The 27,559-nt window shown below is 39.3% G+C and overlaps 2 protein-coding genes across 4 annotated transcripts in view; one reads left to right on the top strand and one right to left on the bottom strand.

The window, feature by feature from the left end:
• si:ch211-269k10.4 (uncharacterized protein LOC100150242 homolog) overlaps positions 1-2,597 on the top strand; it is a 5,468-nt gene extending 2,871 nt beyond the window's left edge. The window contains exons 3-6 of the mRNA XM_041988345.1: positions 1,115-1,234; positions 1,322-1,378; positions 1,470-1,586; positions 1,712-2,597. Of these exons, the coding sequence (XP_041844279.1) occupies positions 1,115-1,234; positions 1,322-1,378; positions 1,470-1,586; positions 1,712-1,810 (393 nt within the window). The 3' untranslated portion in view covers positions 1,811-2,597. The remainder of the gene's footprint in view (positions 1-1,114; positions 1,235-1,321; positions 1,379-1,469; positions 1,587-1,711) is intronic.
• zgc:158766 (uncharacterized protein LOC100009641 homolog) lies at positions 2,308-27,559 on the bottom strand. Of its 3 annotated transcripts, XM_041988342.1 has the most exons (24): positions 27,343-27,559; positions 23,014-23,211; positions 20,832-22,068; positions 16,396-16,575; positions 15,624-15,747; positions 15,304-15,397; positions 14,689-14,775; positions 14,286-14,402; positions 13,983-14,081; positions 11,434-11,576; positions 11,207-11,345; positions 10,963-11,085; positions 10,702-10,866; positions 9,734-10,599; positions 9,401-9,650; positions 8,170-8,259; positions 7,803-8,027; positions 7,427-7,597; positions 7,173-7,350; positions 6,073-6,189; positions 5,491-5,772; positions 4,991-5,220; positions 3,670-3,735; positions 2,308-2,650 (listed from the first exon to the last, which is right to left on the bottom strand). In XM_041988342.1, exons 1-23 carry the CDS (start codon positions 27,400-27,402, stop codon positions 3,691-3,693), a joined length of 5,220 nt encoding a protein of 1,739 aa, XP_041844276.1. In that variant the 5' UTR covers positions 27,403-27,559; the 3' UTR covers positions 2,308-2,650; positions 3,670-3,690. The 3 variants fall into 3 exon arrangements, with proteins under 3 accessions (XP_041844276.1, XP_041844277.1, XP_041844278.1); XM_041988343.1 differs by lacking the exon at positions 3,670-3,735; XM_041988344.1 differs by lacking the exons at positions 2,308-2,650; positions 3,670-3,735; positions 4,991-5,220 and having other exon boundaries at positions 5,594-5,800.

The following is a 27,559-nucleotide window of genomic DNA, read 5'->3' as shown; positions in this document are numbered from 1 at the left end:
GAATAATAAGGGTGCATGTCTAAAATAAGAAAGACTGAGACATGATTGGTTGAATTTGACTGACAGATGGCTGTGAGCCCCATTTCTATACCAGGTTTTTAAGAAGAAATTAAGAGGCAGCTAAATTACAAATAAAACAAAGCAATTATATAAATACTATTTTTTATTATTATTTTTTTTTTAACCAGAGAAGTAACAAATAAGTAACACACTTTTATTTTGGGTTGGGAAGTTTATCGACTTTTTGTCAGGGTGACGATTTCTTGTTATTGTCCTCAGTCTCTCTGACTTAAATAGATAAATAAAAATTGTATTCTACTAATATTTTTTAACAACAGACACACCTTTGAGTTGATATTTAGCATCCTCTTACTTAGTAATTTTTTTCTTTTGCTTGAAATAAAATAGCTCAAAGTGACTCCCTCATTGCAGAGGGTCTAAGCGCTGCTTGGGTTCTGCTCTGATCCTGTTTTAAACACACAGAAATGCAATCTCTCATTAAAAAGACCAGCTTAGAAAAATAAGATTTGAATAACTATTGAATCAATTTCTAAGCTGTTTATGTCCAAATTTTTAGACAGAAATTTGTACATATTAATATTTAAATGTTCACAACGACTGTACAAAAGAGTAAAATGTCTTTCATTATTATTTCTATCTGCATGAAAAAATACATTTGTAATTTCTGTCTTGCTGCTTCACTCATGCAGATATCACATATCAAACTGGTATTTTAAATTATAAATTTTGTAAATACAAAGAGACCTACTTACCAAGAAAAGATACCTCAATAATAGTAAATACCAAAGACCGTATGTATGTGATGTCTGTATCATTCTGTCTGAAAATATCCAGATATACAAATAGTTGGACATATCGCCAAAGCCCACTAATGTTATAATTATAACTGTGTCCTTCAATACATTTTTAGGTGGTGTTGTCCTTTTTTCAGTAGAAGTAATATTGTAATTGTTTGATTGTTGTATAGTTGGTGCTGTGAATGATGTTTTTTATTTTCTGTATGAACAGAGTATGAAGTATGAACAGAGTTTAGATTTTGGGAAGATTAAAAATAGCTTGGTTTAATTATTTGATGTTTCCGGCCCTCTGTCAGTCTCTGCAGGTAATGAGTGGCCTCCTCAGTGTTGGAGTGGGGATCGTTTTTGCTGTTACCCAACCCATCCAAGGCTCCCTCTTAAATCTGTTCAGAGTCTCACAACTGACTGGAGTGCTTGTAAGTCTCCATTAAAATAAGAAATAAATAATAAAAAAATCTGCACTAAGTAAAAGGTAATTTACGGTGAATTCTCATCCCCTACAGTACATAATTGCTGGACTTGTTTCCAATCTGTTGTTCAAATTTCCGGCATTATTAACTGTGAGTAAAACTCAACGGACACCCTGGAAAAATTCCTAAGTTATCAATGGTGGTTACTATCAGAAAAACAACGCTATGATTTTTGTCACAGGTGTCTCTTGGAATTAACTGCGGCTGCATTATTTTAGCTGTTGTTGCAGCTTGTCTGATAAGCGTGGACCTGGCTCGGGGTTGGGCTTCGGCTTCGGGACCTAACGAGTACATAAAGGTAAGAGAGATTAATATAAAGTTTAATGCAACTTATTCAAAGAAAGGACTTGTTTAGCTTTTACATACATATATATTTGCTGTGGGTAAATAATGTGAATTTAATGATATTTTTGTTTCCAACAGATGGAATTGCTGGAGCTGTGTGTGTTGGGGCTGGAGATTTTCCTCTCTGTAGTCCTCTGCTTCTGGTTCACTAAAGAGAAACGTTCAAAATTACCATGATCAAACTGCAGCAAGCTGAAGCTTAAAATGAATGGTGTATAGAGGATCAGGAGCTTTTTCTACATAAAAGACTAGAGCTATATGCTGAACAGAAGTACTTCAATGAAAAGAATCTAGGCCTTCTGTACATTAAGAGTGGCATTGTGTTTTGTTGCCTATATTGTTGCTGGTTGTGGTATGAGTCTGATGTTTGACTTGGATTGTGAACACAAGAACTGTGGTTAGCATGTGACAGCGCCTCTGCAAAACCACTCCTCCTCCCCCCTGTACACCTTCATGTAAGGTTAGTGGTGTGTCACACTTTGCAGAAGTATCTAGCGTTTAGTATTTAGCGCAAAGGCTTGTGTGTGTGGTTTTACACTGTTATCAGTGGAAATATCTGCAACTTTTTTTAAAGCTTAATTTACGCTTTGAACGTTTCTCTTATGGTACAAAAATGCTTGTTAAAGTTATTTGGTCAATCATTAGTTGGTATAAATAAAGTGAACACAACAATATGTTTAAAATATTTTATTCAACTGTACAAATCTGTCATAACTCAAGACTGGTGACAAAAGAAATACAACAGTACAAATACAATAGTCTGGTTCGGTTTGCTATTTTTTGCATCTTGTAAAACAAATCTACAAATTAAACACATGACTAGCTCATTAAAACAAATGTACAGTCCTCTGACGTACCGCTGCGACAGTTTATATCATGTCAGTTCATGTCAGTTGTCAATTTACATTATCATCGTGAAATCTTTGATGGTTGAGTTTCACCCATTAAAGTCTTTGTGCTCCAACGCTCGACTCTTATTTTCCATCTGCTATTTGTTCTGCTTTGAGGACATCACAGCTGCAATTAAAATCAGACAAAACACGATAAGATACTCAAAATTAAACACTTCCACATATGACAACGGAACAACAGAAATAGCTCTACTTGACTTAGAATGCAGAACTCACAAGGAAATACACTTTGTCAGTTCTCCCCCCTCCTCCATGGCTAAAATATGTGCTTACCTTTTTATTTTAAGTACATAACATCTTTGTAACATCAAACTGAATGTTCATAACAAGGAGTTAAATGTTTAAGTTATATGTTAAATGTTTGCAAGATGAAAAAGCAATGTTACACAATTTTGAAACTTTTCCAGAAAGATTAGTCTTTACACTGTTTCTTCTTGACTAAAAAGTATAAATTTTATGCAGTCATGTGTGAAACAAATAATAACAACCAAGTGATTTATGGGCATTATGAATGACAGAACAACCTTATTTACTCCAATTATCCTCCAAATGCTTCACTGTATTCACAGAGCTAACAGTTAATTCCATTTTCTACTGTTCTCAGCAATTTAATACCGATTCATGCATTGGTATATTTTGTTTAATCTTAAAATGTAATGTTTTTTTGTCATCAAAAGCAATAAAAAGTAACATTGACTAGATCAACTATTTAACACAATTCAGGCAAATAACATGCCAATTACATTCACTACTAATGCAAAAGCCCTAAAGCAAAGGTCATAACACAGCATGCATGTGTTCAAACATGCACGACATGTGGTGATTTACAGCCTGCACTTCACCCTCATGTCAAACAGTGGAAAACGAAAAGAAGTGGAAACCAAGAGGAAAACACGAAACATAGCCAAAAGTTTATAAGACAAACTACTTGTCAAAAGAAGAACCGACTAAACCCTTTAGGATCACGTCATCATGCACCAAGCAACACAGGCACAAAACAATCATTTTCACACAGATTAGTAATCAGGCTTTGGGCAGTTTTCTTTCTTTCTTTTTTTTTTTTTAATAGCTGTTAATGTTGTTAGAACAACAAAGATGCCCACTGCTATAACCGTGGTTACTTACTGAGCTAAAAACCCACTGGAGTCAGACTGCTGTGGAGAGGCCTATTGCTAAATGAGCGGCTGAGCTCTGGTAAAAACAAAAAGGCAAAAAGATAATGAGAAAATATAAAGTGGTGTTGATTCTCTACCACTTACATTCGATTCAGCAGTTAAAATCCAACTTAAAAACGGACCCAATCAATGAAACAATAATCCCTTACTTACTGTTTAATATAGGTTAAAGAGTAGTAAAAGAGTAAAAATCTAGTTCATGTTTAGATTCTTACATGTTACAGGAATTTACATTTCATTAACCCAAATTCAGTAATTTAACTCTTAGACCATCTTTACACAAGAAGCCTCAGTTTCATGTTCACAGAAAATAATTTTTAAGTTATTCATACAGACCGGACTTGTTAAACTGATCATCAAGCTCAGGTCATAATCTGATTGAAATTAACAAATTAATTCAAGACATTTTCTCTTTCTCTTTCTTAATACTCAAACTCTTTGCACTGTCACTGTTGGTGGAAGCAAATGTAAAAACTACATTCAGAGAGAACTCCAGAATATATCATCTGAACTTTGACCTCATTTTTTTTGCTTGACATTTCTGCATAACAATCATCTTACGATAAATATGGAGCCCATAACACTCAGATGTCAGTTAGTCAAAAGAAACAAAAAAGCATGAGGAATATGACAAGGCTGTTAGCGAGAATATACAGATCACTCTGATGCCAACTTCTAGGTAGGTGATGTAGTTTTTAATGTATTTTGTTTTAGAAAGGTACTGATTCAACTCAGGGATGAAACATTAATGAGTGTGCTGTAACCATTTAAAAATAAAGAACTTGCATTAACTTAGCTTCCCCTTATTGAAAAAAATAAGTAATGGAAAACACCTGGATGCACTAATACACTATAGCATACAGCAAGATAAATTTCAATATTTTTACTAAAAATTAGAGGAGAAAGAAACCACAGGAGCAAAGAAGAGGTGAAGTTAAGAAAAAAAAACATAATTTCATTTAAAAATCAGGCAACAATTAAATCTAATAATTAAAAACATAAGAAAAAAGGGTGAAACAGAAATAAGAATTTAAAAGTTTAGTTGTTTATAAACTATAATTTTATAAACAACTGACTAATAATTGATTCAATGGCAATCATAAAGCAGAAGTTGAAAATAAAATTCATAAAAAATATTTGTGTTTATATACTCCAACCACAGCATAAAGCTGTCACCGCAGGCACATTTTAGGCAACATTTCTAGAAAAACACTCATATAAAGAGCTTATCTCATATAAATAATATCTGCTGAAAATCATCAAGCACTTACCGCTGTGATGAACTTGGTGCCCTGGGGATGAAGGCCTTCATCTTTCTGGAATATAGGGGAGGAGGTGATGGAGGAGGGAGGAGTGGAGGAGCAGAGGAACGAGGAGGACTTGTTGTTGTTGTTGTATGATTCCATGACAACGCTGGGCTGCCCTTGTATGGTTATGGTACCCAGTCCTGTTACACTTTCACTGGAGTTACACTGGGAGGAGGTCTCCGAGCTCTCAGTGACTGTCATACAACAAACAAATAAGATATTCTAAAATAAAGTGAAACACATTACACACTGCAGCTGTTATGGGCTTCTGGCAGCTCCTAGTGGTAGCACTAAAAAAAGACAATGCAGCAGATAGTAGTTATTAATCTGAAAAATATTAAAGGCTTCAGATGGCACATTTAATTTATTTCTTTTATGTTAAATAACTAAAATGACCCATAGCCCTAATTCTTAACCGAAACCAAAATAAAAATAAGCAACCAATTTAAGTATTTTCCACTTACTCATGGAGGGCTGGCTGCTTCCAGTGTCCTGTTCTAGCTCATCTTCCTCTATGCAGTCGTAAGGCCACTGGACAAAGGAGGTAATGCTGCCGATTGAGTATGGGTGTGTGTGTGAGTGAGAAGGTGAGGAGTACAGGTGGAGATTGAGTGATCCCAGCAGGGAGGAGGATGACTGGCTGCTGGAGGAGGAGGTGCTGCTGTTGGAGATGGTGGAGTGGGGCCTCTTGAATGCAGCACAGTGTTCAAATGAGGGGACTGCAATGGAGGCCCTGGTCCGAGGCTCTGTTGGTTGAGAGAAATGTACGGATGGCTAAATAAATAAATGGATTCATGGTTAATCCTTTGGCTGACATGAAAAGGCATAGACAATTTTAGATAGCAAATAACTTTAAACACTTGAATTACATCTGTGTTAATTAACAGAGCTATTTATGTATTTCTGGAAGACATCTGTAAACAAGAGCACATTTTTTTGTGTTTTAAGAAAGTATGTTTTTATGTAACTTAATGATCAGGAGGTCTATAACTAATATTTGAAGACTTACAGAAAATAAGAGCAATCGGAACAAATTAAGCTCTCACCTGATCCTTTCATTATATAGTCAATGGCTCTGTCACTAATGGCCGCATCACTTGGCTTGATGTCCATGAAGGGTTTACTTCCAATCCCCATGGACACCATCTCCTGCATACGTAGCTCTAGAAGCACAACAATAAAAGTAATAAATGAAAAAACCTTGTAAAAGAAACTTTTTATGACTTTTTCAACTCCCTGTGATATACTCTGACACATACACTGGACATTTTTTTAAACATGTTTTTATTGTTTAAATAAGTAAAACAAACCCAATTAATCATGTGGAAAAAAAGAAACAACCCCTGAAAGTTATGTCATCATAAACATTATAAGGTTAGAATCAGTCCTTCCAAATTAAATGACAGTAGATATCAGATGATAGGTGTACCCTGTCAGTGTCATGGTCGACTGTGATGTTATGTTACATTTTTTTATTATTATTAATTTTTTATTTTCTTATGTTTTTATAGCACCAGTTCATGACAAAGTCATCCCAATGCGCTTTTAAAGGGACACTGGAATCCAATTATAATCCAATTAAATCAAGTTGATTATACAGTCCATTGTAGTTCAATTCATACTAACCAGCCAGCTCATAAAACAAATGGTCTAGTTAAGGGAACCGTCAGATTGCATTGAATCTTCCCTTTGATTTAAAAAACCTCTAGCAGAACCAAACTCAGGAAGCGTGGCCATCTGCCGTTAGGGTAGGAGTTAGGGCTGTTTAAATTTTCCAAATAGGAGCTTTAGGACTTGCTTTTTTATCTAATTTAGCACAGGAAATACTGGAGCATCATTTATGAAAGAAAGGAGATAATCCAACAATAAATAGTTCATAAACAAAAAAATGAGGGATATGTAACATTAATGTTGTTTAAATGTCAATATATGTAAGAAAACTCTTGATCATCTTGAAGCTTAAGGAATTCAAGACAGTGGAACCGTGCTAAACAGGAAATATTAACTTCTAAAGCCCATGATGATTGTACAAGGATTCCACATTATCAGTAGACACAGTGTGAAAGAGGTCTGAATGTTTCCTTAAAATAAAAAAAGGAATCCATGAAGTTTTCATATGAAATGTAAAATCTGAACAGAAACACACCTCTGTTTCTGAGGGCCTGCCTCCAAAGGATCTTGCCAATAATAGCCGTCCACACTGCCTTGACCTCTGCAGAGCTGGCTTGGAGTATAAATGTGTCCTGTGACTTCCTCCGACGAAACCAGATCTCAAAACGAAGGCCACTGTCACCCACATTTTCTGTCATACCTATTTCTGCTGTCTATATGGACAAAAATGCAGGTTATACTCCATTATGTAAACAGTAACATTAAAAAAGGAAACCAATGAATTCTTACTTTAAAAGACTGTTTGTAGATGTAAATGTCATATCCTCCCTCTATCTTCTTTGTCTTGCTGAAGAGAATGAGGTCTTCAAACAAAAAGACGTGGCGCAGGTATTTCCTGCGTCCACACCACACTATGAACTCATCCTGGCAGCGGAGTTGACCCTGCTCTTTCAGGTTCACCTGGAGAGGAAACATGGCCATTCACATGCGTCAGAGAGAACAATGCAATTCCTTGTGGGATTCTGACCTCACTCTATTGTAAACACAGAAAGATGACTTCCATTTCAAATATACCCTTCATGACTTCTTTGCTGCCTGATAGTCTTTTAATGACAGTAGGCAGTGCTCATGCTTCATGGCTATGTGTATGTGTGTTGCTAATTACATCACAGCCCCGAATGGCATCCATGGCCAACAGGTCATTTCCATGGCGAAGCTGAAACTTGACCATCTCCTCTGCGGTGCGGAGGTCACTCAGCTCCTGCTCTTGGGACTGGCTGCACTCCTTTATCAGGTCTTTGAGCAGCAGTGCATATTTACTCATCCTCTGAATGGGCTTCAGCAAGTATGATGCCAAATCCATCTTGTCTCCGAGCTCCATTTGCTTATTCTGGAGAAAGAAACAGTAAACCGGATTGTTGGATGCTATTCTTTCTCTTTCCTTATGATCATAAAATTTAGCATCCAGTGTCTTGACCCTGGGATCAAACACTGTGTGAGGAATGTGACCAGAGCAGAAATCCCAGACACACCTTAAAGAATTCGTTCCCATGGCTGCTGAGCAGGGCATCAGACTGCGGCTTATTCTTGCTGTACAGAGCATACATTCCAAACTGATCCTCCTGCATACAACATTAACAAGTTACAACACAGAATACAGCATGAAGTATGCTGATATTTCACTTTGGTGTGCCAAACACGGTGGATGACTCAGCTCTCAAAGGCCATACATGTTTGGTTGAGGCCCCAGATACTCATTATGATGGTAAGAGGTGATGCATACACTCATGACAGTGCAGGACAGTGAAACCATGTTATTCAACAACAAAAATTACTCTTTTTAAAAAGGCAGTAACTATAAATTAATATAACACAATGTTGATAGTTTTGAATTCATATGAGTAAGTAAAAAAATAAAAAAATAAATAAATCTTTAAAAAAAATAATAATAAAAAAGGTGAAAGTATTAAAATAAACAGTCAAAGACTATGTAAATAAATTCTGGAAAATAGCTTGACATTAAAAAAGAATAAGGAAATAGAAATAAGAATAAACAAGCCCATAGGTAAATACTAATTTACAAAGACACAAATTAAGAAAAATTAATAAGTAGAAACATAGAAGTATAAAAAATACATTAATAAATATATACTGTAAGTACACAAATGTTAACCTATAACGAGAATTTAAGATTAAATTATGAATAAAAGGGAAATAAAGAAAGTGAATTAAAAACGACGAGAACATAGAAACAGAAATGTACTAATAGATATGTTAATAAAGACAGAATAGTAAAATAAATAAGTAAAGAAATACAAATAAAAATGAATATATAAAGAAAATGTTCAAAAATAAAAAATGAAATAAAGATTATCTGACAAAAGAAAAAATGTAAATGAATGTCAAAATAATCAAATAGAAAATCACATTTTACTTCCCACAACCATTTACATACATAATGTTGTGTATATCTTTTTACATAAATATAAAAAAAATACTCTTCTATTACTCATATGAATTTTTTGTCTTAAACTTTCTTTCATTTTTCTTTTCTTTCTTTCTCTTTCTTTCTTGTTCTCTCTTTCGTTCTTGTTCGTTCTTTCTTTCTTTTTATACTTAATTATTCTACAATTTTAGATTTCCACATTTTTTACTCCAATGGAAAATTTTCCAGAGCTCTGACTCCAGTCATATCTTCTTCATGTGAGTACTGTTTTTTAAACTGACAATGTTTCAGTTTAAGATGTGATTGTGTGGACTCACATGTCTCAGAAAGCAGCTGCTGATGGACAGCGGGAAGTGGGCACACGCCTCCAGCTCTTTCAAGAAGTACTGGCTATGGAAGTCCCACAGTTTCTCCACATTCCCAAAAATAATGCTGCGCTTCCCACGCAGGTCCTGAGGCAAGTCGAGGCGCTCCATTTCAGGGAAATAATGCTCAATGATGTAGCTGAGAGAACGGACATACTCCCTCTCTGTGGAAATCATTTCATCCATGATGTGCTGCACTTTACTGGTGAACGAAAACAATTTAACAGGGTATAAGAATAAGTTCATTCACAAAATAATGAAGAAAAAAAAAGTTTTCTTCCTCACGTGCTCTGTTTCTTGCTCTCTGCATCAGTGTGTCCGTTATGGATCCTGCATGGCGTTGACATACTGCGGCTGCGCCCGACTGCAGGACTCATCACATCAGGCCTCTGCAGCTTCTTCTCCACAGACACATTATTGGCCACCTCCAAACCTTTAATGTACACACCTGTGTATCCATGAATGTGGCTGACATCTGAGTGACAAACATCTCTTGGGGATAGTTCAAAGCTCATTGTCTTCTTCATAATTTTCTTCATTGGCTGCTTGCGGAGCCTAGTGGCCTTGGAGTAGACGGGCTCAGAGTGGCAGGAGATGGTTGAGTCGATGGTGCAGTCACTGTCCGTGTCATCGATGGTAGATAAGCTCCGCCCCAAGTCGGTTTTACTGTCAATGTCAGGAGGGAACGTGAAGTGCGATGAAGATGAGGGACTCTCTGAGAAAGGCCCCACAGAGTGATCCTTACTGTTCTCAAAAGTCAATGATGCAATCGCCACAGGTAAACGAACACATTCATTAGCTCTGTGGTGCTCTGGAGTGACAGCTGGACTCTCTAAAGTCTTCATAGAATCCTCCGTATCAGCATCTGTTGAGTTCGAAGCTGACGTCAAGGCTTGGGCTAGAGTCTCCTCCAGCTGCTGTTTGGTCTGCTGACATTTATGCCACACGGAGTTCCACTGTTGCAGCTGATGAGGGTTCTCAAGTGAGAGCACCATGTTATTGAGCGTGCTGAAGTTTTCCATGGAGAACTTAGATGCCTCAGTGCAATAATCCTGCAGGATCTGCACCACAGAGGGGGGAAATCTCACATCTGAGCTGTCTAGACTCAACTGATGGAAATAATCCTGACAGTGGTCCATCCACTGGTTTGCCTAAGGATGGGAGAGAGTGGTTTTATTTCATTATATCATATAACACATATCCATGTTGAGGATCAGACAAAGTTGGTATAAACTAGGAAATATCATACTTACGGAGTCATAGAACTCATACAGGTTTGATAAGATGTCTAGTTTAGCCTTCCTCTGCTCTACTCTGCTTAAGACGGAACCCAGATGTTGCTTAAAATCTAGTAGAACCGAACCAGGGAGGCACTCTGGGGACTCTTTAACAAGTTGAAGGCCAATCCTCTGCTGATGCTATCAGGAAAACAAATCAATTCAACTATCTTTATAAAGTTGCATGTTGTAAATTAAGTAAATATGAAAATATTTTGAAGCACTTTTTTTTTTTACCACAGACTCCTCAAGAAACTGGTCCAAACTCTCTCTCATTTCCTTTATTTTGGCCACAGACAGATTGATATATTCCGGAGATGTGAGCTGTTTCTCTCCTTCTACACTAAACCAGTGTTTAATCTGGAAAATAAAATGATTGTTCATCAAATGAGCATTTTATCACAAGAGATAAAAAAAAATAAACTACTGAAGATTTGCTGGAGAGGCAACAATGTTAAGATTCATGTAAACTTGAGCTCACTTGTTGGGTTTGCTCCTCAAACTTGTGCACCTCCAGCAGGCCCTCTAACTCTTTCTGTGACTTATTAGATAAGATTACAAGTTTATGAACTTCTTCATCTACTTGGTTGTACAGTGCATTCAACATGTCGACGGTGTCCCTGAAGAAAAAAAAAATCAGAATAATTAAACAGGATATAAGGAGTTGCCCTTTGGTCATCACAAGGCCATCCTGTCCTCTAGCTGTACCTGTAGTTTTCATTCTCACAGGCCTCTTCCTTCCTGATGCGGGCGAGTACAGTTCCTCCTTCGAGACGCAGTCTGTTTAGACGGGTGTCATCCAGTACACACTTCATGAGATGCTTCTGCTTTTCTAACACCTCAGACACCTCCTTGATTAAGACGCAAGCAGTGACAAATTAATGACTGCATTATAACAGCTGCAGTTTAATCAACATCATAATAAAATTCCATATTATGTTCATGTACAGGTCCTTATTTTATGTAAGGATTACATATTTACAGGCTTTAATGTTAAAAATCACATTTTACTCATTATGAATTTGAGGTTTGCCAAACTAGCAACCATCCAGGCATTATGCATTATGCTGTTGAACTTTGCAGAACTTTTCCATCCATCAAAGGCAATAAAACACACTGATGCATAATACAACACATACAGTTGGGTATCGTCTGCTGAACTCTCATTCCCCCAAGATGACCCCCATGGTGTCAGCATGGACTTCATCTTTTCTCTCAAATGTACCTACATGGATGAAGGATGAAGGATCACCATTTACAACTAATACCTCTTTAGATTGATCTAACTGGGGAACTAATTGGGGAACTGGGTCCTGGACTTGGGGAACTGGGTCCTGGACTTTCTGACCAACAGACCTCAGACTGTCAGGATCCATAACTCCACCTCCTCCTCCATCACCCTCAGCACCGGCTCTCCTCAGGGCTGTGTGCTGAGCCCCCTCCTGTTCACTCTGCTGACATATGACTGCTCGGCGAGACATCCCAGCTGTCATATAGTGAAGTTTGCAGATGATACAGCGGTTGTGGGACGCATCAACAACAACGATGAGTCGGAATACAGAGAGGAGGTGGAACACCTGGTGCAGTGGTGCAGAGAAAACAACCTCTGCATCAATGTGAAGAAGACCAAGGAGATGGTGGTGGACTTCAGGAAGGATAAGCGCCCTACTCCTCCCCTGCACATCGGAGGAGTAGCTGTGGAGGTGGTCTCCAGCTACAGGTACCTGGGTGTGCACATAACCGAGGACCTCACCTGGAACACCAACACTTCCCAGCTGGTCAGGAAAGCACACCAGCGCCTCTACTTCCTTAGGAAGCTGCGGCGAGCCGGACTAGGGAGCGCTGTCCTGAGGAGCTTCTACCGCTGCGCGGTGGAGAGCGTCCTCTGCACCTGCATCACTGTGTGGCACGGCAACTGCACCGCCGCTGAGAGGAGGGCTCTGCAGAGGGTGGTAAAGGCTGCACAGAGGATTATGGGGAGCAGCCTTCCCACCACCTCAGACCTCTACACAGCACGATGCAGGGGGAGGGCCCTCCGCATCATGAAGGACTCCACCCATCCAGCACATGGTCTTTTCCAACCCCTCCCCTCAGGCAGGCGGCTGAGATGCATAAGGAGCAAGACCACCAGGTTCAGGAACAGCTTCTTCCCCGAAGCTGTCAGACTGCTGAACTCTTGCCATGCCTTGTAGACTCCTCCCCACCCTACCCCACCCTTCCCCACCTCTGAACACCAGCCCAAACCCTGCTGCCCTGCCCCCATCCCCATCCTAAACTGAATCCACCCCCCCACTCCGACAAACAGACCTGCACTGCAAACACTTTACCCCCCCCAGGGGAGTTCCTGTCCACATGTTTACATGTTTACCTGCTGTCCATATAAGTGCAATATCACTAATATTAATATCAGAAATGTTATACTTTGGACTACCACTACCTCATGCACATACATACTTGCACATATTTATCTAGGCTGCACATGCAAACTGGGCTCTTTAGTGTTTACTGTTATTTTTATTTTTATTTTATTTAAAATTGTGCTGTTTATATTCTATTGTATTTAGCTTATATTCTATTTATATTTAGCCTATATTTCTATTTTTTTTTTTCTCTTCATGTCTTATTTTATTTCACTTATTGCCCTCCTTCTTATGGCTCAAACCGGGACCTCAGTTCTAATTTCGTACCATAAACATGTAAATGTGAGCTGGTATGACAATAAAGTTCCTTGAATCCTTGAATCCTTGAATCCTTGAATCCTATTGGTCATCCTAGCCAATTCTCCCCATAGATTTCGGAACTAAATTCAAGTCTCTAATACCTACATACTGGTGCGATCTGTACCCAGTTAACTCAGACATACAAGCTTATACTCTTGCACTGGATTTCTTACATATAAGGAAGTCTCAGTCCAGATTGCTTTCATTTGTGGAATGAACTAGCAAATATTAGCATTGACCAGACCAGGGTGTCTTATTGCACTGAGGCTTGAATGTAGTGCCTCCCTTGTAAGTTGTTTTGGCCCAAATAACCTGCTAAATGAACAAAATGTAAATAAAATATAGTGTCCTTTAAAATATTATCAAGGTTGATTTAGTCTCAGAATCTTTGAAGCTGACAGCAACACACCTCCTCAACTGTTTACTCAAGCGGGGTGGTGTATGGGGTTAGGGGGACAGTAGCCAGTAGCTATTATGTGCTAGTCTAGACATGTTTATACAAAGGCTGGACTGTGTGTGTGCAGATTTTTTTCTGACCTTAGAAGTCTTGAGAGTACCAATGTTTCTCAGTGTGTTGATAGAGTCCTGAAGGGAGGCGATGGCTGCACTGCAACTGCTGGCAAATGGTTCAATTTTCTGCAAGAGAAAGATGAGCGAAGAAATCAGAGAGAAGGAGATTATTAGCACAAACAATAAGAAAACAAAAATATTGCCACATATGAAGCTGATACTGTTATAACTGGCTCAGAGATGACATTTTTTCTTAGGCTCAACAAAAGTCTGACAATGTAGGAGTAAGTTTATCCATCATGTTTCTAGGGTCCAGCCTCCTCCACCCACCTGTCTGAAGCTGATCCAGTGGTTGTGGTCATAGCTGAAGGTGCCTTCCAGGTCACGTGTGAGGTGAGTTGGGTCAATGTGCTTCAGCAGGGCCTTTAGAGATGTAAGCGTCTCAGTCTGGGTGAAAAAGAAGAAAAATGTAAACAAAGGTCTCTCAAAGTGTGCTACTTGTTGTGCCTTTAGGCGACAGAGGCTTTAACCACCTTCAGCACAGTTCCTGCTCGTCATTAAGCTCTGACATCAGAGCTTGTTCTAAGGAGATTAGATACAATTCAATCTAATCTCATTCTAGTAAAAAAACAGACGTGGATAAGCTGAATTCTTGCAAACTCCCCTTATCAGATCTACTTTAATCTAAGTATGTCTACTTATAGATGAAATGAAGAGAAATGAAGAGTGTTACCTGGACACTAATGTCTCTATCAAGATTTGCTGATGCCTCCTTGTCCACCAGGAAAAGGATGGAGTAAAGTGCATTTGGTACTAAAGTCTGAAAAAAACAAAAAACAAAAAAACAAGCACAAGCAATTTTACACTCACTTTAACTAAAGATAGAAAAATAATACAAAAATATCTGAAGACAGTTTGAACTACAGAGTAAAGATATTTAAAAACTTTATAGTCTTACATCACTATAGAAATTTTACAGAAAGTCATTACCATAAAATTGCATGATCATATGAATCTTTTGAGCTGGCTGCAGCCAACCCGCTACTGACATGTGGTTAAAAACAGACAAGTTAGGACAGAGCTCTCCACAAGGAGCATCGAGGCCAGGCTTTTTCAAAGAAATGCCTTGGAAGTGTAGTTTCTATTGTTTAAGGTGTGCCTCCTCAAAAACACAAATCACATAGCGACAGAGACCGGGAGGCAGAGCAATAGCTAACCTGTAAGCAACGTCAGAGTGTCATGACTTTTAGAGGAAGATGTAGCATTACAGACTGCAGAGACTTCTGCAGGGTTGAAAAGGTAATGGGCGTGTCAGAGAGTAATTACATATTTTCCACTGTGGCCTCACCTGAAATTCAGACAGAGATGACAACAGAGCTGGAACGGGCTGCTGCCTTCTGCTGTCTATTACAACAGTTAGACCTTGATCACGCCTTTCTTTCCTAAAACCAGAGGATAACAATTAGTGGGTTGTTTTTGTCAAACACTTGATTGTTTGCGCAACCTAAAAATAGGTTCTCTCTTTCACAGTTTCAAACAAATTGGTTCAAATACACCTGCAGACAAGTAAAACTAAGGTGTAAAAGTTATCAATAATCCTAATTTACTTGTGAAATTTACTTTTTTAAATTACAATCTTACACAAAAGTGGTTAAACCTGACACTTACCGCAGAGTTGATTGGTAGTAGCCTAATAAGCAGGTAAGGTCCTTGACTGTGCACGTCTCGCCTGCCCACACCTGAGCTCTCGTGCACACCTGCAGCACTGCTCTTCCACTGCGATCTCTGTTTCCTGGAATAGGGCGGGTGGGAGGGAGGTCAACAAGAACAAAAGGTTTTATAAATACCAGTTTAATTAAACGCAACACAACGAGGAAGGAGTACCCACAGCAATCTAAAATATTACCCAGAAATAAAGAGCTAGTACTACAAAATAAAGTGTAAAGCCAGTTGTTTTTAATTGCTGGAAAATAAGTATAGAGCATGTGTCTTTTATAGTTTTGATTACTTTTTCCACAAGTGTTTATTACAAGAGGTTAATAAAAAGGTTAAATTTATTATTTAACTAATTTATTACAAGAAGTTAATAAAAAGTTTAATGTATTATTTAACTGTCATCTATCTAAAGGTGATTTATACAAGGCAAGGCAAGTTTACTTGTATAGCACAATTCAACAACAGGGTGATTTAAAGTGCTTTACAGAATACAAGAATCATAATTTAACATTAAAAACAAAATAAAAAGGAAAAAAAACAGAACATTGGATAAAAACAGTATTAAAACAATAGCGACAGAGACCAGTACTAAAAAACACCATCTCGTTAAAACACATTTCTATATTCCAAGTATGCACAACACAAATGAATTGGGATGAATGAATGACTTTGGCTTACAGTTAACTGTCAGACAAGCTGATGGGTGGAAGTTAGAGCCCCCTACCTGGCAAAATGACAGCCCCTGATGTGAGCAGCTCTTGGCTGACCTCTGCCATCAGCTTGGGGAAAGTTGAATTATAGTCATAGGAAGAACTCTGATCTGAAGCTGGCCTCAGGGTCATCCCAGTGGCTGCTTTGGGACTGTGTGACTCTTCGCCACTTGTTTTGCTGACATCATGCTGACCTGCAGAGATAAACAACCAGTGAGCAAAATTTTGATAGATTCATGGCGATGTGTACATTTCTCCGAAAACAAACAAACAAAAAGAAAAAAATAAAACAAACATTAGAAATAAAAAGTTTCCTTTCACTGATCTGTACTTTTCAACCAAAAACTAGTACCTTAGAGGAAAAATAGATGCGCTCCATTAGTGAGCTCACCCTGAGTCATCATTGAATCCAGGTGTTTAGTCAGCCTGAGTCATGGCTAACTCTGGTGTTATTAGACTTTCATATCTTCACATCCCTTTGTTCAGTTCAGCATAGCTAGAGGCTTTGTTTACAGGAATGATGTGCTTGACATTCCCAAGCGGTACCACAGTTTACAACTCTGAACGTGTTCCCAAGGCAGCGCATTTTCCAACAAAATGCTGTCACTGCAAACACCCTTAATGATTTGAGTCGCAGAAAATTCATCAGCAACAAAAATGTGATAAGCAATTCCTAATTCTGTGGGTTTATTCTGTCTAATGAGAGGTTTAGTCTCATTTCTTTTTCCTATTTGATAATAAGCTGAACATTTGCTGATTCTTAACTATTTGCTAGACAAAAGCTATGAAGGACTAGGAGGGTGTTTGAAAGAGCAATACAGCATTCTGATGATGACTAAATAATTATGAAATAAATATATAGATAGCTAAATATAATTTTAAATTCAAAAATTAAAATATATCAAATTGCAAGAAATCAAGTGTTTTGTAATTCGAATTTTTAAATTGAAATATTCAAGAGAAATTCCATATTGAAATATTAATTTATTATTAAATACTGTGATTTGTAGATGTATTTTCAAATGCCATTTCGAAAAGGAGAATTAAATAACTTAATTCTTAAATGTTGTTATAAACACATTTCTATTTTTTTCCCGCTGTATTTTTAAATCCTTTTTGAAATTGGATTTCCTTAATGGTTTACACATATACATATATGTAGATGCTACTGTACAGGAATATTTGATTTAATTAAATGTTTGACAATAAATACAAATTGCTAACATAAAGTTTATTTGGATTTCAGTCAGTTCAAGTAGTTTTGGTTCTAAATGATACTCTAAATAAATAAATATAATCCAAATAAAGATCAGTAAACAATGTGTTTGGGTTATTGGGTCTTTTAATAAAAGTTCTAGTTTTACCAACAACACAATGGGGTTTAGCCACATTAGTGCCTATTATTATGCTCAATACAGTTGTGCACTTTTACCCATTTTATTACCATTCTTGATTTATTAATCAAACATTGTTCTCAATAAAGGACCCGGTTGGGATAATAAGCTGGCCAAAGAAGGAAGTTCACGCCACAGATGTTACAACACGTAAGTTATTCACCATACATGGAGGGTTCCACCCCAAATCCAGTGTCCAGAAGCCATACACTAAGCGCAAAGAGGGAGGCAGAGGACTAGTGAGCATCACGGCCACTATTCAAGATAAAACATCCAAGCTCCATGAATACATCAGGAAGATGGCTTCAAGGGATGAAGCACTGAGTGAGTGCCTCAGGCAATGGAACCTGGAGGAGAATGAAATGGAGGAACAGTCATGGGAGGACAAGCCCCTGCACAGGATGTACCACAGACAGATAGCTAAAGTGGATGCTGCAGAAGTCCTACCAATGGCTTGAGAGGCTGGATTGAAGGAAAGCACAGAGGCACTAATCGTGGCAACACAGGAGCAAGATTTGAGTGTCAGGCCAGATCTGCCACACCAGGCAGGACCTCAGGTGCAGGCTGTGCAAAGAGGCCCCTGAAACATTTCAGCACCTCACATCAGGGTGCAAGATACTGGCAGGCAAAGAATACATAGAACCCCATAACCAAATAGCCGGCATGGTGTACAGAAACATCTGTGCAGGATATGGAAAGGAGACCCCTAGGTGAAAATTGGAAACACCTCCCTAGGTGGTGGAGAATGAGAGGGCTAAGATCCTGTGAGATTTCCAGACACAGTGATCATGGATAAGTGGCAAAGGAAAGCCATAGTGTTAAGGCAACACTAGTACCAGTGGTCATCCTAGCACTGGGGACCACGTCTCCCATGCTGGAGAAGTGGCTCTAACAGATACCTGGAGAACCATCAGACACCCCCATCCAGAAGAGCGCAGTTGTAGGAACAGCAAAGATACTGCTTAGGACCCACAAGCTCCAAAAACTCTGGTAGAGGACCCAAGCTTGAGATGAACAGCCACCCAGCCTATAGGGGAGATGGGAGGGTGGGTGAGGAAGTAAGCAGAATGGCTGGAAAGTCCTCTACAGTTTGTAAATGTCTGCTCATATTTAGCTTAATGCTTTTTAATATTAACAGCATTTTCAGAGCTGCTAAACAAGATCTTTAGACTAAAGTAATATTCACTAAGAGGTTTCTGAGGCTGGTTTTAGGCATAACAGATACAGGTGACTTAGAATAATGCACATTAGCTTGATTATTAGATGAGAGGTGGTGCAAATTCAAGCAAGAGAAACAAAATTCAACCATTTGTAAGGATTTATCTCAGAACAGAACCAATTAATTTAGATTGTTAAGACAAATGAATATATTAAAAATAGGTTATAAACATTACATTTTTCCCTGAAATTATTCATTAATCTGTTAAAAGGTCCACAGTTTAACATCAACCATTGTTCAACCAACTGTTAGGAGCTCTGCAGGTATTTATCTGTGTTTGATGGACGCCTGTGGTGTGTGTTGTCTTTTTAAACAGTTTGAGGCCTCTTGTATTGTTCTGCTCGTTCTGTGACAGTAAACCCTGCCAGCTCAGTTTCTATTGTCTTTAAATAGTCAGTGCATTTCCTGTGTGACTGTGTGACCAGGCTTGTGTTTGCTGCATGTTTCCTAAAATGCTTTGTTGTGAGAGGAAGTGGCAAATGTAAAGAAAAGCCTCCTGAGTATTATCTTGTGTTAGGTTTTTAAACTATAAAAGAGGCTAAGTCAGCACTGGCAGACTGGAGCATTCACAGCTGCAGTGTGCCATGGTCCAAAGTTTGGATTTAAAGATCGACCAAAATCATCACTTAGTTTGGACCTCACATTTCAATTCATGGAAGTAGATCTATTTATAAAAACAGTATGAATCCCTGGGTGGTGCTCTCACATTACTTCTTTCCTGAGCTACCCAGCACAAACCAACACAAAACAGACTGACAGAAGTAAAGAAAACACAGGATTGTGGCTAAAGTGCTGTTTCCAGGGTAGGGCCATACCTGTCCCCTGAACATGCCAAAGAACACAAAGTGTGGGCTTTGAAAGGCAATCTGTCATTAATGAAAGCATTAATGCTCCAGAGATGTAAGGAGTCTTTACTCAGACTCCAGCCATCTGATGAAGTGTTGCAACCAGTCCTGCTGCAGGGCATAATTACACACTGGTGAAACACCACCATCTAGCTATTAAGAAGCTTTCACAACCTCAGGTTGTATTATTTGATGAGCGATGAGTCATAGACTGATCCAACCACTGTTAGAAAGAGTGACACTAGTCAAGAAGTTTTGGAGTCAGCAGAAAAGCAAAATAATATGTAATATACAGATTGAGAGTTAATCTCTACATAAACTAATGTGCCAAACAAACATGGCTCACTAGTATGACTTTAACTTGCTGGAATTAACCAATTGCCAAATTAGATGATTCTATGAAATCACACTCAGTAACAACTCCATTAATTCCATCAGTGAGGCAGGTAACAGTCAGTTATGAAATGAAGCACATGACTATTCAGAGGATTTGATTGACTGGCACCTGATCTCCATCTTAAAAACTGAACTCCTCTTCACTTTTCACTGCAAGCTGCACAAAAAAAAGCAAACCAGCAGACCCATAATTAAATCTGGTATAGCAAGATGTCCATTCATAGTGCTTAGGTCATTGTCATGAGGTTGGTATTTATTCTTTAATTTATAGTTTTTACTTGGTAAAAGTGGAAAAGTATATTTTGATTGAGTTGTTAAGATAATCCTCTAATTCCCTGGTGATAATGATGTCTTATTTCAGAACACCATTCATATCCAAGGAGCCCAAAGATGTTCATTTTGGCTTTAAAGTATTGAGTGTATAACTGGATTTGAGGATTGTTTTCAAGTGGAGGTTTTATAAAAGATAGTAAGAGACTAAAGGGATTGAATATTTATATGAAATGGCTCCATGACACGATCACAAAAGATCATTTGAAGTGTCAGTTTTGTGTGCTGACAGAGTAGGAGAAGAACTGCGGTGATGTATGACATACCCGACTCCTCTTTGCTGCTTTTCTCATTTCCAGGAAAAACAGCTTCCACATCGACCTTCCCAAAACGGAGAGCATAACCATTCATCAGCTTTTTGGGAGAGATGCTAGCTGAGCCTCCAGATGACGATCGTTCTCTGTGGCCTTTAACTTGGCCTGCTTTATTAGTCCTCTCTAGTGACTTGGAGCGCCTTTCTGCCCGTCTCTCAGCACTCCGCAACCCTCTCTGTAGGTAAAATAAAGGTGTGTTGGGCTTGGAGTCATCACCACTGAGCCAGCCCCGGCTACCAAACCTAAGAGATAAATGTTCTCTGGGAGACAAGCGGGTGTCGGGGCTGCTGCCTGGTGTAACTGCTCTGTCTCTTGGGCTGGTGCTATGCTCCGGGCTTTCCTCCAGGATGGATTCAGAGCTAGACCCGAGGCTCATAGGATTCTGCAGAGCCTCCATATAAGATTTCCTGAAAAGTCTCTTGCTCTCAAAGGTAACAGAGTCTCTCGGTATGCGGCGTTGAGGGCCTGGGTTACTGAGGTCTGTACTAAAAGAGAGCATCTTGGATCCTGGCTGTCTTTCTCCTTCACTGCCCTCTTTATCTCCTGCCCCTTTATCACAATCCTCAGCTGGTCCTTTGTTTTTAATGATGGGTGTAGCATTATTTTCGCTGTTGGTGCTCTGGTTCTCTATGCTGGAATCCATGTGATTTTTGCTGGGGGAAGTGGGCTCAGAAAAGATGGACTCCGCTCCCTGAGAAAGCAGGGACTCTCTAGAGCTGCGGTGACTGTCCAGAGTTCCCGTGGATCCGCTGGTGCTGCAGGTGCTGAGAGGGCCACGGAAGCTACCTCTGCTACAGCGAGCTTGCATAATTGCATCCGTTGTGCTGCTGACAAAGAGCGGGTTGACCACGTTCTTCCACGGTGTCCTATACACAGCCGTACCGGTGGTAAGCAGGCAGTTCTGTAGTGGGTGTAGGTTTCTGTCACGTGTTACATTCTGCAAGAACTCAGCTGTGAAGATGTTGCCAAACATGCTGTCTGAAATGGGGATTTCTGCAACGGCCTGCCCACTGGCAGACAGACATTTTATCACGAGCTTGACAGCCTTGCGGCCTAAAGGAACTATCTGAAAGTAGAAGTCTCCTTGCTTTAGTCGAACTTTATGAAGAGGGGAAAGTTGCAGAACAACTTTGTCATGGATGCAAAGAGGCCACCCCTCATGATAGAACAGCAATCCTCTGAATTTCACCTGAAAGAAAACAGAGAAATCAGTCAGTACCCACTCCTGCTAAACACAGCTATCATCTGTGTGGTTGCTAAGCCACTGACATAATTTCTACTGACATCTGCAAAGCTGTGTTCAAATACACGTTAAGCTGTAATGGAGCGTCAAGTTGCTTTTACAGGATGCACAGGATGAATCACTCTGAGGGATCATTCGTCTAAAGATGAACCTGTCTGATCAGGCCTTGTTTCACAGTAACAGCAACACAAATCTTTTGCAGTGACGCCATGAAAAAGAAACATACCCTGAGGAAAAGACACATTGCTTAAGGGTTGTTTTTTCATCTCATATGAAAACCAAGAAAAAAAGGCTGAAGATGTGATCTCCCTCTGAAGCCTCTCATATTGCCTCCAATACAAAGACTTGCATGCACAGCGAGCTGTTCTCCGGGGCTAGGCTTTGGTGAAACTATTGCTGTACGGCTATCGTCACAGTGTAATCGCCAGAGAGATGAATACAGAAGAATAAAGTTTCAGTGCTGTGGTCTTATGCCCTAACTCAACAGTAATCAAAGTTTGTGAGAGAAAATATTGAGTTTCACTTCAGACCCAAGAGAATGGCAGCTCCTCAAGCAGACCACAGTTTCTCCATTCAGAAAAAGTTGACTGCTTTCCACTTGTTCTCAGGACAATCATCAACTCTGTCTCAGTGTCACTTTTCCCACTCAGCAAAAATATTCAAACTCAGCAGCTTTCTTCTTTGTGCATTTTTTCTTGTTATGTCCTCCCTGCAGCTTTCTTTACATTTCATAATCTGCACAAACAGAAACTAAAAAGAGATCCAAGATAAACATCCCCAACAGTCCAGCAAGTAAATCTCTCATTGTGTTTTGCCCAAAAAGGTTCCTTAAATAAATCTCAGCAGGCATTCTTGGATTCCTCAATTTAACCGTGTCCATCATGCACTCACACAGGTTTCTTTCTGGATGATCTGTAGAATCCTCTTGGAAGGAAGCAAGAAGTCAATGAGGCAGCGGAGGCCGTCCCCACGGTACTGTCTCTCCACCACGCTGAAGAGCTGCCAGAGGACAGTGGAAGCAGTGGCGCTGAAGGGACGGTACAAGGCAGACAAGGTGCTTTGGATACACTTGTCCAACGACTCAGCGTCCTGAGGAAAATAAGATGCATGTTATCATTAGCAATGCTTATTATTACATTAGAGGCAAACATCCAAGAAATATAGCAAAACCACCTGGTAACACATGTCTTTGAACTGCAATCATTCTAATTTTATGAAACTACAAAGTATCTGTAGACTGTACATAAATTTTAAGATATGATTTAATGCCTGTGATTAGCTACACAGGATCCCATTTAACTGGACAGTCAGGAAGTCTGAGCATCCCAGTGAGGGGAAACACCTGGTCAGAGTGATGTCACCGTCAGCAAATACAAACAGCCAAACTGGAAAGTCCTGACTGGACTCCAGTTGCGTCCAGGATGGTGGAACGTTACCCTTTAATAACAACCATGTCATCATCTGACCCATACATGACCTGGCCCCACCACCATCAGTCCCCAACAGAGCTAATGGCATGTCCAACATGTTAGTTACAAACTGTCAGACAGGACATTGGGGATTATTGCAGTTCTGAATGAGGTTGACCTGGAGGGGTGGTTATGCTCACAGTTCAGGCTATGACCTTCCTCTGATTAGTCAGAGCTAAGGCCAAACATCACTTCACTATCTGTCCTTCCTGAATGGAACAACAGTGGAATAGAGACATCTGCCTATAATGATAAGCAGACAGATAAATAGTAAAGCCAGGGAGACTGGCACACTATAACAACCATGTAGCATGTTGAAGAACGCAGCGTTCAAATATGCAGCTCTTTATGCCTGTTACTCTCACTTGAAGGTCTCTGCTACATTTCCATAACAATACATGTGTAAAATAAGATACAAAAAAAGACTGCCTAAAAATCAAGGGATGCTCTGTTGGATTTTGCTGGTCAGACAGCCCATGTTTCACCCTTTGTAGGATCTGTCCTTTTAATCTAAGCAGCTCAGCACCATCAATTAGAAAAGAGAGTACAGTTCAGCTCATTCGTACGCATGCCAGGACTCTACTACAAGGCTCTCATTGTGTGCTCCGCCTCTCTAAGTGGCATGTGCTGTACAGTGTTGGTGCCCAGGAAAAAAAAAAACAAAAACACCCACTTCCATTAGCAGTCAGCTTGCTTGTAGAGAAACAAAAACTTCTCTGGGCATTAGTCACCGTTGCACCCAAGAGGAGAAGAATAACATGGTGGAGAGCTAACAATGAGAGGAAAGCCCTTGCTAGGACAGACTAACAAGTTTGTTCTCAGGTTTCCAAAGAAGAGAAAAAAAAACTGTGGTAGTGATAGAGGAAGAGTTTTGAAGAACAATTAAATGAATAGATAACAGATTTAAGCTTAATTACTATCAAAGACGTTGTATTGTTGGAGTGGCAGTCAAGTGTTGATGCCAAAGTGATGCCTAATATCTTAGGCTTCTTCACCTGTGGTACATGACAGAAAGATACCGCAAGTTTTTCCTCCCCTCTGCTGTCAGACTCCATAATCAGGCCTGCTCCAAGCAGAGCTGATCATCCACCCACAACAAAGCTCATCATTGTGCAATATCTGGGTATAATAAATCTAGCAATTTTCCTTTATACAACTCACAGCTGTACGTATATTTATACCTACTTATTTGTTCAATTGTATTGTCACTTTGCTTTTTTGCAGTTCTTTATATGTACATACTGATGGATGTGTTTTCTATCTTGGGTTCTGTGTGTACTGTGGATACTATATACAGCTGTCTGCAACACTACATTTTCCTAATGAGGGTTGAAGAAAGTCTAATTTAATCTAATCTAATCAAATGGTTAAACATATCCCTCTATTGACATGATGCATTTAAGGCTTTCACTGAGTGTTACCTGTCTATAGCACAACATATTTGCATATCTCAGCAGAATAACTGAGCTTAGCCACCAAAGCAGAGGTTCCCATCCGCTCTGTGCTACAGAGGAATGCAGTGTGTATAGCTGTGTATGTCTAGCTTCGGAGCTTTAGCCAGGACGAGAGCAAAGTGGGATGTCCCACCCTTTCTGATGCCAGGTCTTTGTGAGCCTCTGGCTGAGCGATGGAGGTGGTAATTAGTGGCTTTAAGCTCCAGGTGGGATGCTTTTGTCTGAGCTGTCGGTAAAACCAGCTGTTCGAGAGGTGAACATAGAAAATAAGAACATTAAACACCGGAGGTTTTGTCTTTTGGTGAAACAAACAAACTTCAAGGTTACGTATGGAGTTAAATCCCAGTTGAGATGACACTGCCAAAAATTAACATTTTAATCAGCTCAAGCTTTCTTTTACTTGTTTTCGTGTTTTTATAAAAACACTTCAAACATGTCCTGCTCACATGTTCGGTCTTCTAAAAAAAGGTATCATCCTTTAAAGTGGATGTCGGAGATCAAGTTGGAAAAGAAAAGAACAAAGGAGTGCATCACTGAGATAAAGGAAAGCGAGAGACAGACACAGAGTCAGAGAGAGTTAACGCGAAGTGGTCACTGACACATTTACTGGGTCAGGGACACAAAAGACATTGCCTACCAGGCCTCCAGTGGAGCATGAAGCCACCAGGGGAGTGTAACAGGAGAGCTTTGGAGCCCCCATACAGGCTACTCACTAACCAACCTGCTAACAGCCTCAAAGGCAGCAGGATGACAAAGGCTGAAGGTTGCACAGACCTGCCCCACTGCCAGGTGCCAGGATGCCAACAAAAGGAGTCTGGTGAGACACCCCCCCCCCCCCCCCCCCCCTCCCCCCGGCCCACCATCACCACCACCACCCCACCTTAGTGAATAAATTGATTCAGTTTTTGATCTGCACCAATAGAAATCCTATCTCTTTTGAGGGAGAGAGAAAAGAAAAGGAACTGAGGTAAGTAGTCAGGATATCTACACTGCAAGAAGCTTTAGTCAGTAAGGTTACTTAACAATGTCAGACAAAGATCTCTGTTACATCACAAGTTGTCCCTCTTTTTAAATAAATAAAAGAAAAACAAGTTGTCTCTCAAGTCAACATACAAAGACATTAGTTTTATACAAAAATACACTACATTTCTCACTTATCAATACAGATAATGGGAAATGCAGCTTTTAAAAACAGATTGTTTTCACAGAATATAACCAGGAAGGGGCACAATAATGTTGTGACAAATGTAGATAAGTAATGAGGTAATATAATAAACTAGAGTACCAACATGTACCAGCATTGATTTTCTTTTCATTTAAATTTTCATTTACATGAACTATGAAATAACATTTCTGCCAATCATTAGGTTAAAGCAACTTTAAAAACTACAGCAGCCCAATTTAGTGGTGAAGGTATATTTTTTCTACAGATTCCCACGCAGACTATCAGAAAGATTTGATTCATGTGTACAGAAAGCAACTAATGACTTTGTCCTACAGGATGTAAACAGCACTGATAGGATGTTGTCCCCGAACTGCACCGACAGACCTCAGTGACACTATAAATGCATTTTGTACAGTACAAAACATAAACATTTGCATTATTGATTATGCCTCTGCATTAAAGACAATCCAACAAAGAGGACAAAAAGTGAAAGGAGGTCCTTCAATCAATCAGAGCTGTGATGAGCAATGACAGTAGAGACAAAGGAGACTAACAAAGTCTGTTGATACCTTAGCAGAGTAAATATAGAATGGCTACATTCCCCAACAAGTGGCTGCACACTGATAACAAAACAAGTCTGAGAGGATGCAAACTTGTCACTGACCCTCAGAGATGACAAATGTTCTTTAAATATTTATACATAAGTCAGTACCTACTTAAGAAACTAATACAAGATGAAAAATATGACGAGTTTATTGTAATTTTTACAATTTGTTGCTAAAAAAAGAAACAAAAAACACAAAACTGAAATTACTGAATGCCCAAAACTAAAGGAATATGTTTTATACCTCGAGCAATTACATATCAACATATATTGTTCTTGTCTCTCCCTTACATATCGCATTCGCAAAAAAAGCTACCTGCTATGTTTTGTCTACCCCTGAAGGAGTCAAAACATCAGCTGCCTGTGTGCTGCTGCTTTAAAAAACATCCACCTCTGGAATATGTAAAATAACAAACATGCTGGAGTTTAACAGCAAGCTTTGTTTACACACAGTACAGTAGAAATAATCAAAATATCTAAGAAAAACACAAGGTTTTAGAAAGTTAGTAAGGCATGTCAGGCTCATACCTTAATACTCAGGTAGTTGTCACAACTGCGAGACTTTGCTCTGGAGTGCATTTTGGCCATTGACAGCAATCATGCACCAGAAGAAATCCGAAACTTCAATAAGTAACGTGTCATGAGCTCCAAGTGGTTGATCTGGTAGTCCACACCTTGACCGCTGTATGTCATTGCAATGATATCAACAGGTCCAGCACTATTCCTCTTCCATGTCTGACAGTGT

The sequence above is a fragment of the Melanotaenia boesemani genome, chromosome 6 (assembly GCF_017639745.1).
Source record: "Melanotaenia boesemani isolate fMelBoe1 chromosome 6, fMelBoe1.pri, whole genome shotgun sequence".
Classification (NCBI taxonomy): Eukaryota; Metazoa; Chordata; class Actinopteri; order Atheriniformes; family Melanotaeniidae; genus Melanotaenia; species Melanotaenia boesemani.
Note: the sequence above shows the minus strand (reverse complement) of the source record. Positions and strands in the feature narration are given on the sequence as shown.